Below are 15261 nucleotides of genomic sequence, written 5' to 3'. Positions count from 1 at the left end.
AGTTATTTTTAGGGCTGTTTTCATTAGTTTTTATGTTAAATTCACATTTCTGGACTTTACTATGAGTTTGTGTGTTTTTTTATGATTTCAGGTATTTTCTGGCTGAAATTGAGGGACTTGAGCAAAAATCAGATTCAGAGGTTGAAGAAGGACTGCTGATGCTGTTGGATTCTGACCCCCTGCACTCAAAGTGGATTTTCTGGAGCTACAGAACTCGAAATGGCGCGCTTCCAATTGCGTTGGAAAGTAGATATCCAGTGCTTTCCAGAAATGTATAATAGTCCATACTTTGCCCAAGTTTAGACGACGCAAACTGGCGTTCAACGCCAGCTCTCTGCCCAATTTTGGCGTCCAGCGCCAGAAACAAGTTGCAAAGTGGAGTTCAACGCCCAAAATGGCACAAAAGCTGGCGTTCAACTCCAGAAAGAGCCTCTGCACGTGTAACATTCAAGCTCAGCCCAAGCACACACCAAGTGGACCCCGGAAGTGGATTTATGCATCAATTACTTACTTCTGTAAACCCTAGTAGCTAGTTTATTATAAATAGGACCTTTTACTATTGTATTAGACATCTTTGGATTATCTTTGAATCTTTTGATCCTTTGATCATCTTTGGACGCCTGGTTCTTAGATCAGAGGGGGCTGGCCATTCGGCCATGCCTGGACCTTTCACTTATGTATTTTCAACGGTAGAGTTTCTACACTCCATAGATTAAGGTGTGGAGCTCTGCCGTTCCTCAAAGATTAATGCAAAGTACTACTGTTTTCTATTCAATTCATCTTATTTCGCTTCTAAGATATTCATTCGCAATTCAACCTGAATGTGATGAACGTGACAATCATCATCATTCCCTATGAACGCGTGTCTGACAACCACTTCCGTTCTACCTTCGACTGAATGAGTATCTCTTAGATCTCTTAATCAGAATCTTCGTGGTGTAAGCTAGAATGATGGCGGCATTCAAGAGAATCCGGAAGGTCTAAACCTTGTCTGTGGTATTCCGAGTAGGATTCAATGATTGAATGACTGTGACGAGCTTCAAACTCGCGATTGTTGGGCGTAGTGACAGAACGCAAAAGGATAGTAAATCCTATTCCAGCATGATCGAGAACCGACAGATGAATAGCCGTGCCGTGACAGGGTGCGTTGACCATTTTCACTGAGAGGATAGGATGTAAACCATTGACAAGGGTGATGCCTCCAGACGATTAGCTGTGCTGTGACAGGGCATTTGGATCATTTTCCCGAGAGAAGACCGAAAGTAGCCATTGACAATGGTGATGCATTACATAAAGCTAGCCATGGAAAGGAGTAAGACTGATTGGATGAAGATAGCAGGAAAGCAAAGATTCAGAGGAACAAATGCATCTCTATACGCTTATCTGAAATTCTCACCAAGGAATTACATAAATATTTCTATCCCTATTTTATTAATTACTTTCGAAAACTCCATTATTATTTTATATCCGCCTGACTGAGATTTACAAGGTGACCATAGCTTGCTTCATACCAACAATCTCCGTGGGATTCGACCCTTACTCACGTAAGGTATTACTTGGACGACCCAGTGCACTTTCTGGTTAGTTGTGCGAAGTTGTGAACCATGGTATTGGCATCATGTTTTTGGCGTCATTACCAGGGAAAGAAAGAGCGATGAATTTTACATAATTAAAGTGTAATCACAATTTCTGCGCACCAACAATCATGTCCTCAATTATGCCTGATGGGTATTTAATGGAGCCATCAGCAAGTTGGAGACATATCCGGGTTGGTTTGACTTCTTCAGTTAAACCAAGCTTTCTGATAGTGGATGCAGGTATTAGGTTGATGCTTGCCCCAAGATCACATAAAGCTATCTTGGTGCAATTTCCCTCTAATATGCATGGTATCATAAAGCTCCCGGGATCTTTAAGCTTTTCTGGGAAGCTTTTCAGAATGACTGCACTGCATTCTTCAGTGAGGAGAACTCTTTCAGTTTCTCTCCAATCCTTCTTATGACTCAAGATCTCTTTCATGAACTTGGCATAAGAGGGTATTTGCTCAAGTGCCTCTGCAAATGGAATCTTTATTTCAAGAGTCCTGAGATAGTCTATAAAGCGGGCAAATTGCTTATCCTGCTCCGCTTGGCGGAGTTTCTGAGAATAAGGCATTTTGGCTTTATATTCTTCAACCTTAGTTGCTGCAGGTTTATTTCCTACAGAGGCAGGTTGAGAATCCTTCTTGAGGGAGTTATTATCAGCACTTGCAGGTGTCTGATCTCTCACTTGAACGCCAGAACTGAACATGGATTGGGCGTTTAACGCCAGTTTTTCACCCTTTTCTGGGGTTTGAACGCCAGACTTATTCCTCTCTGGGCTCTTACTATCCTCAAAGGGATTTTGGGTAGCAGGTTGCTCATCCTCTGTTAGCTATTCTTTTCTTGGCTTTCTGCTGCCTTGAGTTGAGGTATTTAATATTTTTCCACTTCTTAATTGAACTGCTTGGAACTCCTCTGTTATTTGTTTTGATAACTGCTGTTCTGTCTGATTCAATTGTGATTCCATATCCTTGTTAGCATTTTCGGTTTCTTGTAGCATCTCCTTAACTTCTGCTAACTGCCTTGTTATAGAAGATAGTTGCTGATTGAGTTCAGCAACTTGTTCCTGAGGACTAAAGTCAGTTGATACTGCCTTGGCTTCTTCTTTCATGGAGGACTCATTACTTATGTACAGATGCTGATTTCTAGCAACTATATCGATAAGCTCTTGAGCCTCTTCAATAGTCTTTCTCATGTGTATAGATCCACTAGCTGAGTGGTCTAGAGATACCTGAGCTTTTTCTGTAAGCCCGTAGTAGAAGATATCTAACTGCACCCACTCTGAAAACATTTCAGAGGGGCATTTCCTTAGCATCCCTCTATACCTCTCCTAAGCGTTATAAAGGGATTCATCATCCTCTTGTTTAAAGCCTTGGATGTCCAGCCTTAGCTGTGTCATCCTTATTGGAGGAAAATATTGATTCAGGAATTTGTCTGATAACTGTTTCGATGTTCTTATGCTTGCTGTGGGTTGGTTATTTAACCACCTCTTAGCTTGATCTTTTACAGCAAACGGAAACAGCAACAGCTTGTATACGTCCTGATCTACCTCCTTGTCACGCACTGTGTCAGCAATTTGCAAGAACTGCGCCAGAAACTCAATAGGTTCTTCTTGTGGAAGACCGAAATACTGGCAATTTTGCTGCACCGTGACAATGAGCTGAGGATTTAGCTCAAAACTGCTTGCTTTGATGGGAGGTATACAGATGCTACTCCCATATGCAGCAGTAATGGGGTTAGTATATGACCCCAGAGTTGGAAGTTGAAATTTGAAATTTGAAATAAGATAAGATAAGATTTTGAAAAATATATGATTTTTTTTGAAAAAGATTTGAATTTTGAAATTTTAAAACTAAGGTAAGATAAAATAAAAAATTTTAAAATAAAATCTGAATTTTTAAAAGGAAAATTCAAAAAATCAATTAAAATAAAGGAAAAAGATATTTTTGAATTCAATGAGGAAAGAGAAAAACAATAAAAAGATACAAAACATAAAATTTTTAGATCTAATGCTCCTTATTTTCGAAAATTTGGAGGAAAAACACCAAGGAACACCAAACATAAAAAATTTAAGATCAAAACGCAAGAAAGACTCAAGAACACCTTGAAGATTCACAAGAATACGAAGAACAAAAATTCAAAGACTCAAAGGACTCAAGAACATAAAAAAAGAACACTTAACTTAAAATTTTTAGAAAACCAAAAATAAATTTTCGAAAATGAAATAAAAACTGACAAGAAAACACCAAACTTAAAATTTGACACAAGATTTAATCAAAGAAAAATTATTTTTGAAAAGATTTTAGAAAGAAAGACTCAAAGGAGCAACTATTCACAAGAACATAGACACATTCAACAAATGCAAGGATTAAACAGAGAAAAACTATTTTTTTTAATACTGATAATTTGAAAACGCACAAGAAAAACAAGAAAATACACAGAACAGGAAAAACTAAAAATCAAACAAGAAAAACAGCAAGAACAACTTAAAGATCAAGAAAGAACAATGAACACAAATTCGAAAATTTAAAAGAAAATAAAAACATGTAATTGACACCAAACTTAAAATATGAAACTAAACTCAAACAGAAAAACTCAATTATTAGTTTATAAAAATTTTCGAAAATTTAAAAAGAGAAAATAAGGATTTAAAAAAAATTTCAACCAAAAACAATAATAGAAGACGCAATTTTAGTGACTCTAAACTAAAAAGATAAATTTTTCCTAATCTAAGCAACAAAATAAACCGTCAGTTGTCCAAACTCGAACAATCTCCGGCAACGACGCCAAAAACTTGGTGCACGAAATTGTAATTCACACTTTTCACAATTCGTACCACTAACCAACAAGTGCACTGGGTCGTCCAAGTAATACCTTACGTGAGTAAGGGTCGATCCCACAGAGATTGTTGGCTTGAAGCAAGCTATGGTTATCTTGTAACTCTTAGTCAGGATATCAATTATAATTATCAGTTGACTTGCAAATGAACAAGAGAGCATGGATTAAATAATACTTATTATGCAGTAATGGAGAATATGTTGGAGTTTTGGAGATGCTTTGTCTTCTGAATTTCTGCTTTCCCCCTGTTTTCTTCTTCACGCACGCAAGGTTCCTCCTATGGCAAGCTGTGTGTTGGTGGATCACCATTGTCAATGGCTACCATCCGTCCTCTCAGTGAAAATGGTCCAGGTGCGCTGTCACCGCACGGCTAATCATCTGTCGGTTCTCACTCATGCTGGAATAGGATCCATTGATCCTTTTGCGTCTGTCACTACGCCCAACCCTTGTGAGTTTGAAGCTCGTCACAGTCATTTAATCCCTGAATCCTACTCGGAATACCATAGACAAGGTTTAGACTTTCCGGATTCTCAAGAATGCTGCCAATGGATTCTAGCTTATACCACGAAGATTCTGATTAAGGAATCCAAGAGATACTCATTCAATCGAAGGTAGAACGAAGGTGGTTGTCAGGCACGCGTTCATAGGTTGAGAATGGTGATGAATGTCACAGATCATCACATCCATCATATTGAAGTGCGAATGAACATCTTAGATAGAAACAAGCGTGTTTGAATAGAAAACAGAAATAATTGTATTAATTCATCGAGACACAACAGAGCTCCTCACCCCCAATCATGGAGATTAGAGACTCATGCCGTAGAGATACAATGTGAAACGTGAAAATGTCATGAGGTACAAAGTAAATCTCTAAAAGTTGTTTAAATACTAAACTAGTAACCTAGGTTTACAGAAAATGAGTAAACTACGATAGATAGTGTAGAAATCCACTTCCGGAGCCCACTTGGTGTGTTCTGGGGCTGAGACTTGAGCTTTACACGTGCCTAGGCTATTTCTGGAGTTAAACGCCAGGTTGTAACCTGTTTTAGGCGTTTAACTCCAACTTGTAACCTGTTTCTGGTGTTTAACGCCAGAATAGGGCAGAGAACTGGCGTTGAACGCCAGTTTGCGTCATCTAAACTCGGGCAAAGTATAGACTATTATATATTGCTGGAAAGCCCTGGATGTGTAATTTTCAACGCAATTGAGAGCGCACCATTTGGACTTCTGTAGCTCAAGAAAATCCACTTTGAGTGCAGGGAAGTCAGAATCCAACAGCATCTGCAGTCCTTCTTCAGCCTCTGAATCAGATTTTTGCTCAGGTCCCTCAATTTCAGTCATAAAATACCTGAAATCATAGAAAAACACACAAACTCATAGTAAAGTCCAGAAATGTGAATTTTGCTTAAAAACTAATAAAAATATACTAAAAACTAACTAAATCATACTAAAAACTATCTAAAAATAATGCCAAAAAGCGTATAAATTATCCGCTCATCAGCGCACGACCCTCGCACACAGCGCACAACCCTCGTCCCTCGCAAGCTCGAACCCAGCGCCAGCAGTAGCAGAGCACGAGCCTCCTTCCTCGCACCCAACAGTAGCAGAGCCCGACCCTCGCAACCTCGCACCCAGTAGTATCAGAGCCACAACCCTCGCCAGTCGCCACCCACAACACAGCACCCACCAGTCACCGATTCAAGTCTCCCACCCAGCCACCGATTCAAGTCAGATATGGAGCCCGAGCCACCGAGTCAGGTATGTAATTAGGTTAAATCGTTGATTCATTGATACTGTTTACTTTATTGCTGACTTGCTGACTTGTTGATTCATTGTTAATTTGATTCATTGTTGCTGGTTATTGATTTATTTTGTTAGGTATTGTTACTGGTTAAATTATTGATTTATTTTGGTAATTGGATTCATTGTTGCTGATTTTGTTCTATTTGTTGAATTGTTTGCTGACTTGGTTATTCATTGATGGATTGCTGGCTTGCTGCTGGTTGTTGTTAACTTGTTAATCAATAAATCAATAATTTCAGTTTCATTGTTCTATATATTTGTTGTTATTTTTTGAAATTTCTAGTAATTACTTTGCTGTTCATTGTTCATGGTTGATAGTTATTCATTGTTCATTGTTGATTGCTGGTTGTTGTTTATTGTTCATTACTGATTTTTTAATTAGTTGTTCATTACTAATTGTTTGAAATTGTTAGTAATTAAGTTGATGAAGGTAGCTATTTTGTAAAATAGCTCAATGTTGTTCTTTTTTCCCTTTATAATATTTGAAAAAAAGCTACTTTTTGTTTTAGGTTGGGGAGATTATTAGTAAATTTGAGAAGGGATTTTACTTGAAAGGTAACTTCTTTTGTTTTTGTTACTACTTAACATACGTGCTAACAATTTAGCTTAGAAACTCCACAAATTGCTAGTAATTACAAAGCCTTTCTTTAATGGATTGGTCTAATACATTATCTCTGGTTCTATTGTTGCCATGGTTTGGGAGGGTAAAGGTGTTGTTGCAACTGGCCGAAAGTTGATTGGAGCAACAAACCCCTTGGCATCTGAGCTTGGAACTATTCATGGTGGTCTTGCATCGAATGTGCTTTCTATAGATCTTGCCATTCATGGTAACTATTTACTTAAACTCATCTCAATCTAACAGCATAGTTTCGAATGTGCTTTCCATAGATCTTGATCGTAGGCCTCTTAAGTAAATTTTAGGTTGACAAGTACAATGGTTAATCTTTTTTTTTTTGAAATAATTGTTCAAATTAATCATAAAATCAAGTGCACTTTAAATAAAGGTTGTAGTGGTCTATGTGTGTGGATCTTTTCTGATTGGAGTATTGAACATGTCAGTGGTGAAATTTTAACATTGTTTGATAAGGTAGTCCCTAGAATGGGTCCTAAGAGATGATGGTGAAGATTCACTCGTGACATGATCAAGTGCTTTTTCCAATTATTATTGTTTTTATTATGTAATTGTCTTTTGATTTCAGGTAGGTTTGCTTAAAGAAGTTTCATTGTTTTGTTGGAGAGGACACCAAGACGTGGCTATCTGTTGCTGGAAATTTGTTTTTATTTTTTGTTGTGTTGACTATTGAACCTTTAAACTTCTTTAATTGTCGTATTTTAATTTCTTTTGTTGTTGAATTTCATTGAATCAAGACTTTTGTTAGTTATGGTGTACTTGTATTCTATAATTTCAATGTTATGACTTTGCATAATAGTATGTGGTTATTTTTTGATTTGATTGAAAAAACCAAACAAACCGAACCAAACCAAACCGATTTTAATTAGTTTGGTTTGGTTCGGATGACCTTGACAAAAAAACCGAACCAAACCGAACCGTAGTTTAATTAAACGATCGGATCGGATGGCTTTTTCCTCAAAAACCGAACCAAACCGCACCGCGAACACCCCTAGTCATAATGTTCATGTTTGATTTGATAACTAATGGTAATTAATTTTTGGGACTCTCGGATTAATATAAAATACAGTTACCAGATCATGGTTTCCTACAAGAAGACGAGATACCAAGAGTTGGAATGCGGTTTGATCAGTTACAGATGGCTCAAGACTTTTATGTTACCTATGCAAAGAAAGCTGGATTTGCAACTAAGATAAGGACAACAACATTTGACAAGATCACAAAGGCTCCCGTTAACCAAGCTATACACTGTAATCGCGATGAGATCCACGAGTCTCGTGTTAAAGCACCAATGCGGAAGAATACAATTTCAGCTGCTGGGTGCAAGGCAAGGATATATGTAAAGTTTGATAAAGACGTGCAAGACTGGGTTTTGTTCAAGGTTAACTTGATGCACTCACACCCCTGTTCACCGAGAAAGGCAGTGCACTACCATGAGTATAGGAAGCTGACCATGCATGCGAAGTGCGTGATCGAGGATAATGATGAGGCTGAGATTCGACCAAATAAGACATTCCTTGCTTTGTCAAATGAGGCTGGTGGCCCCTCTAACTTGGGATTCTCAGAGAAGGATTTAAAAAACTATATAACAGCAAGGCTCCGAACTAGCAACGTGAATGCGGATGTCAGGGAGATGATGAGCTACTTCATGAGAATGAAGGACATCAATCCAAACTTCTTTTACGCGGTGAAGTTGGACGAGGACTGTAAATTTAAGAGCGCAGTATGGGTTGATGCAAGGTGTAGGGCGTCGTATGAATACTATGGAGACGTCGTGTCAATTGATAGCACGTACAGTACAAATAGTTACGTAGTAGTTAAGTTGGTGTTTTTTTCCTTTTCTTGATAAAACGCTATTCGATCGTGATTGGCATTTCTTACTTCTGGTTGGTTTTTCTGGTAGGCATGGATTACCGTTTGTGTCATTCGTTGGGGTCAACCACCATGGTAAGTCGACCCTCCTCGGTTGTGCTGTGTTGGGTAATGAGGAAATCACAAGTTATGAGTGGGTTTTTAGCCAATGGGTGAAGTGCATGGGAACTGCTCCACAGTGTATCATAACCGATCAATGTTGATCCATTTACAGTGCGATAAAAAATACTTTACCCGACACACGCCACCGGTGGTGCATCTAGCATATTATGAATAAGTTACCTTCCAAGCTTGGGGGTTACCGCCGGTACGGAGCTTTGTATGGTGACCTAAACGACATTGTGTGGAACTCTCAGACCGATGAGTCATTTGAAGATAAGTGGGCTGATTTTATAGATGAGTATAACTTACATGACAACACATGGCTATCAAGTTTGTTACTGTACGATTACTTCACACGCTTTAATTGCAATTAGTTGGCATTTGAATGTTTAGTGTTATCAGTAATTTTGGATGACAATTATATGGATGTTCATTATAGTATACATTTGGATGTTTAATATATCAGTGATTGTGGATGGTCATTTCTCAGGTGTAGTAATATGTTTGGTGCTAGCTTTCTATACTTAATTTGGGATTATTTATTTCTTGTAGATCTATATGATGACTGACGCATGTGGGTCCCAATATACTTTAAGGGTGAATTTTGGGCAGCAATACGGAGTACGCAAAGGAGTGAGAGCATGCACGCATTCTATGGTGGATACTTACACAGTAAAACTAGCTTGGTTCAATTTGTTCACGAATATGACAATGTACTTGGAGTCAAGGAGCAGAGGGAACTGGAGGATGATGCTGCAGACTCGAGGGTGGTAATTCCTTGTGCAACGACCTCGCCTATGCAGACTCTATTCATTGGCGTTATTTTCATTCGATCTCGGTCAGAAAATTTTTCCGAAGGACCCGTTGGTTTGATTTCATATGGAGGTAGAGTTTGGTAAATTTATAATAATTAAATGTGAATTTGATAAGTGAATGTTTATTTGGTTAATAATTGTTTGTGTTTAAATTAGTTTATGTTGAATTATTGTTGTTGCTTGTGATTTGTTAGTTTGGCTTTGAAAAATAGCTCAACAGTGGTTGTTTTAATGATTTTGGGACTGTTGTGATATGCTATTTTTGAGGAAATTGATGAGATTTGGTAGTTGAAAGATTAAATTAAAAATTGAGAAAAATCGGTGATGAGCAGATATTTTATACGCTTTTTGGAGGTATTTTCATATAGTTTTTAGTAGGATTTAGCTACTTTTTAATATATTTTTATTAGTTTTATGTAAAAATCACATTTCTAGACTTTACTATGAGTTTGTGTGGTTTTCTGTGATTTCAGGTATTTTCTGGCTGAAATTGAGGGACCTGAGCAAAAATCTGATTCAGAGGCTGAAAAAGGACTGCAGATGCTATTGGATTCTGACCTCCCTGCACTCGAAATGGATTTTCTGGAGCTACAGAAGTCCAATTGGTGCACTCTCAATTGCGTTGGAAAGTAGATATCCTGGGCTTTCTAGCAATATATAATAGTTCATACTTTGCCCAAGTTGAGATCACGCAAACTGGCGTTTAACGCCAAGTCTCTACCCTATTCTAGCGTTAAACGCCAGAACTGGCATAAAAGTTGGAGTTAAACGTCCAAACTGGCACAAAAGCTGGATTTAAACGCCAGGAGCAGCCTATGCACGTGAATGCTTAAATGCTCAGCCCAAACACACACCAAGTGGGCCCCGAAAGTGGATTTCTGCACTATCTATCTTAGTTTACTCATTTTCTGTAAACCTATGTCACTAGTTTAGTATAAAAACTACTTTTAGAGACTTACTATGTACCGGATGACATTTTTATACATTTCATATTGTATCTTTGACGGCATGAGTCTCTAAACTCCATGGTTGAGGGTGAGGAGCTCTGCTGTGTTTCGATGGATTAATGCAATTACTACTGTTTCTCATTCAATCATGCTTGTTTCTACTCTAAGATATTCATTCGCACTTCAACATGATGAATGTGATGATCCGTGACACTCATCACCATTCTCAACCTATGAACGCGTGCCTGACAACCACTTCCGTTCTATCTTAGATTGAATGTATATCTCTTGGGTACCTGGTTCACGAGTTTGTCTGCTTCTCCTGACAACAGAGCATTCAAATCCGTGAGATCAGAGTCTTCATGGTATAAGCTAGAATCAATTGGCAGCATTCCTAAGATCCGGAAAGTATAAACATTGTCTGTGGTATTTCGAGTAGAATCCAGGAAGGGATGACTGTGACGAGCTTCAAACTCATGAATGCTGAGCGCAGTGACAGTGTGCAAAAGGATCAATGGATCCTATTCCAACATTAGTGAGAACCGACAGATGATTAGCCATGTACATGGACCCTTTTCACTGAGAGGATGGATGGTAGCCATTGACAACAATGATCCACCAACATATAGCTTGCCATGGAAGGAGACTTGCGTGCGTGAAGAAGAAGACAGTAGGAAAGTAGAAATTCAGAAGACAGAGCATCTCCAAAACCTCAACCTGTTCTCCATTACTGCATAACAAGTATTTATTTCATGTTCTTTTACTTTTTACAATTAAAACTAAGAATCATTACTGATATCCTGACTAAGAATTACAAGATAACCATAGCTTGCTTCAAGCCGACAATCTCCGTGGGATCGACCCTTGCTCACGTAAGGTATTACTTGGACGACCCAGTGCACTTGCTGGTTAGTTGTGCGGAATTGTAAAAGTGTGATTGTGATTTCGTGCACCAATCGGTAATAGTAAAGTTAAAAAAAAAGACTTAAAACTCAAGTTGAAAACTTGAAGAATTTTGAAAATGAGATTCAGTTCTTTGATAAAGTTATAATCGGGGAATTAAGATTTATATTTGAGAATGAAATAGTAATTTAATAAAAATTGAAGTTAGTTTTATAATTATATACGTTTTTTGGATATTTTGGATAATAAGTAAAGTTCAGGGTAAAATGGGTATTTTATAAATATTCAAGCTATTTTTATAAATATGAAAATAATTGAAGATTTAAATAAAATTTTATAGAATATTGAGGTGAAAAAGAGCAAGCAAGCAGAGTAATCTTAAAAACTTTAGAGAACACAAACTTAATTAAAGAATTTTATAATTCTTTTCCATAAGACACTTAGGGAAAGGTGAGGGAATAATGCGAAGACAATTTATATTATAGAATGATAAGAAAGAAAAGAAAGAAAGAAAGAAAGATAAGCAGAGATATGATGGTGAGTCCATCGAGATTTGCTTTCTAGAGATACATCGGCCAATCCAGGAGATGGTCGCACTTGTAAGATAGAGGTTGCTTACAGAGATTATGACACTGAAAGCCAAACTCAGACAAAGGTTGCTGAGTTAAGTGAAAATATAATTCAATAAAGAACAGAAAACAAAAGAATTAAAAGAATAAAAGAAACTAAAGAACGTCTGCCATAGTAGAGCAGATAGAAAAGAATGTATTAAATAAAGGGATCTCTACCGCAGCAGAGTAGAGAGCAAAGATTGAAAAAAAATTGAGTGCTATTTGGGCCTTAGTGCCAAGTGTCTAGCAGGGACGGCGATACGTAACGCTCACTTGATACTATAAGGACGGCTCAGTGAGGACGGCGATACGTAACGCTCACTGGAGACCAGAAGGAAGGTTCCCCCATGAGGACGGTGATGCGTAACGCTGATGACAAGTCATCCTATGGTAGCTTTTTAAGCATTTTTCACTTATTTCATTAGGTTTTATGCACTTTCTTGCATTAGAAGTAAGTAATTTGGAGTGGTTTTGCATGGTTTTGTTAAATCAGTCAACCATCCTTTATTGGACACTAAATCATGAGGTTTGAGCTAAAATTAGTGGGTTTTTGAATGATTTGTAGACCTTGTGAATTGTTGAAGCTTTGATTGGTTGTTTGGATTACTTGTAGGTGAAGAAATGGTGGAAAAAGAAATTTTCGACACGCTTTTGAAGTTAAAGCACGCTTTAGAACCTTAGGCCACGCTTTTAAAAGCGTGGCCCATGACTATGGAGCCTTGGCATTAGCTTCATGAATTATCATGCATGCATACATTATTAATGACCGAAACAATAAAAGAATGCATGCATGGAACATTTTAATTACTAATGCTAATTGAAAATGAATGCATGCATGAAAATTATTAAAGCCAATGAATTAAATGGATGAATGCTTTAACGTTAATGCATAGCATTATTAATTAAGGCCATACATTTATTTTGCAATTGGCTTTATTAATTAGAATACAATGAATGCAATGCAAAACGGCATTACTTAAAGCATGCATGAATGCCGTTAAAGCTAGTTAGCAAAGGAACCAATCATGCTTTAACGTAATGCATTGGCATTAATTAATGAATGCATGCATGATTATTAATTGCCAATGAATAAATGAATGAGCATTAGCATTCATGGGCACCAAGTTGGTAATGAAAACAAGGAAGCAAAGCACTCAAGCATAGCGCTACGTTAATTGTATGAACTGAGCGCTCATACAAGGAATCAAAGGAAGCAAAGCGCTAAGTTAACTTTGTTAACTTTTTCGTGCTTCATCCAAGATGAAAAGTAAGGCGCGACACAGCAAAGAAAGCTACCAGGGTTCGAACCAAGCACCCACGAACCAAGAGGAGCGCTACTTGCAAGAAATTAGTCACAAATGCTGCAAGCAGGGTTCGAACAAGGGAGCCTCAAATACCAAAGCAAGGGCGCTGCGTGAAACTTCTTCACTGAGCGCTACCTTGTGAAAAGAAAATTGGCCAAGGAAATTTTCCACACAATGACTTCACTGGGAATCGAAGTAGGAGCCTCACTCAAACAGCAAGGGCGCTAAGTTAATTGACTTAACTGAGCGCTACTTCACTTTGCAAGGGAATTGGGCCAAGGACACAAGCATTGAGCACTGAGTTAAAACACTCAACTGAGTGCTATGCCTGGAGCCAGCACCATGATCAATTTTACAAACATTGGGCGCTCAGTTGGTTCAGTTAACTGAACGCTTCCCTGGGAGGTGCACCATGGGCCAATTTCACTTCAATTACCATTTTGGATCCAATTCTTCACCAAATGAAAAGTCCACTCCAAATTCTGAAGATAAAAAATAGAAAGTGTATAAATAGGACTTAGTTTGATTTAGAGAGGAACCTTTTTGATTTACCTTTACTTTCACTTTTGAATTGTCATTTTTTTTGGAGTTTTTAGCTTGAATTGGGGAATTGGGACTGAGAGCTGAGTTCTCTCCTCCTTGTTCTTACTTTTGCAATTTCTTACTTCCTGTTTATGAATTGTGGATTGAGATTGAAGGAATTATGTTTCAATCATTGATCTACAATTCATCTTTGTTTTCTTCTGCGTAATTATAAGATTTGAGAATTGGATTTAGCTTTCTGTTTTTATTTTCATTTCTTCTGCTACTTTTGCTTTCTGTTTTGGAATTTGAATTGAGATTGAAGAGCTTCATTGATTCTAAGTTTGAGATTCATCTTTACCTCTCTTCTCAATTGTTCCAATAATTGAATCTGAGTTTCTTTTACTGTTTTCATCTTCTTTTCTTCTGCAAATTGCTCTCTGTTGGATCAAGGAAGGAATTGAGATCTAGACTTGTTTTCTAGTCTCATTGAGCCTCTGAGCTCTTGAATTTCTTTCCTAGCTCTTGCAATTGAGTTGAATTTACTTTCTGTTTTGATCTTCACTGCAATTTTCCAATTCTGTTTAGATCTACTGCACTTACTTCATCTTCTTTACTTTCTGTTGTTAAATTCTGAATCCCATCATCCCACACCCCTTTATTATTCAAGCAATTTACATTTTTTGCAATTTAAGTTTTAATCATTTACATTACTTGCACTTTAAGATTCAGCTATTTTACTCCTTCTGCTCTTTAATTTACTGTCAATTCTCCCTCTCCCTTTTAGTTTCATGCAATTTAGTTTCTGTTGGTTACAATTCACTCAAATCATCAACTGTTTGCTTAACTAAATCAACCATCTAACTAAAATTGCTCAATCCATCAATCCCTGTGGGATCGACCTCACTCTTGTGAGTAATTACTACTTGATACGACCCGGTACACTTGCCGGTAAGTTTAGGTGTTGGAATCCGTTTTCAACCCATCCAATTTTTGGTGCCGTTGCTGGGGATTGATTAGATTAACAATGATTAAGTAAGGTGGTGGTCTAGATTAAGCAATTTTTCTTTGTTTTTCTTTGTTTTTTAATAAGCACACTAACTGTTCGAGACTTTGTCTCTACTAATCCTAACTGCACTCAAGCTACAGAGTGCTTTGTTTATGTTTTTGAATCTATGCCAGGAGGAAGAAGCCATGACTTCACACCCTTTGATCTTGAGATACTTTAAATGTTGAGAAGAGAAGCAAGAAATGGAAGAGAATCCCTCTAATTCACTAGAGGGAGTGGCCAACGATGACCCACCCCAGAAAATCAGCAAGCTAAAAGCAGAAGTGC

General features: G+C 37.7%; 1 protein-coding gene and 1 long non-coding RNA gene across 2 annotated transcripts; both read left to right on the top strand.

The window, feature by feature from the left end:
• Positions 6618 to 7643, top strand: LOC110267421. Its single transcript, XR_002355045.1, has 2 exons — positions 6618 to 6674; positions 7149 to 7643. It is a non-coding gene; the product is annotated as an uncharacterized LOC110267421 (long non-coding RNA).
• Positions 7967 to 8924, top strand: LOC107620411 (protein FAR-RED IMPAIRED RESPONSE 1-like). The gene is made up of 2 exons (XM_016322575.1): positions 7967 to 8640; positions 8753 to 8924. The coding sequence occupies exons 1-2, from the start codon at positions 7967 to 7969 to the stop codon at positions 8922 to 8924; spliced, it is 846 nt and encodes a 281-aa protein (XP_016178061.1).

This window comes from Arachis ipaensis, chromosome B10, assembly GCF_000816755.2.
Source record: "Arachis ipaensis cultivar K30076 chromosome B10, Araip1.1, whole genome shotgun sequence".
In the NCBI taxonomy this organism is placed as follows: domain Eukaryota; kingdom Viridiplantae; phylum Streptophyta; class Magnoliopsida; order Fabales; family Fabaceae; genus Arachis; species Arachis ipaensis.
The sequence above is the reverse complement of the archived record's forward strand: the minus strand, read 5'-3'. Positions and strand labels throughout refer to the sequence as shown.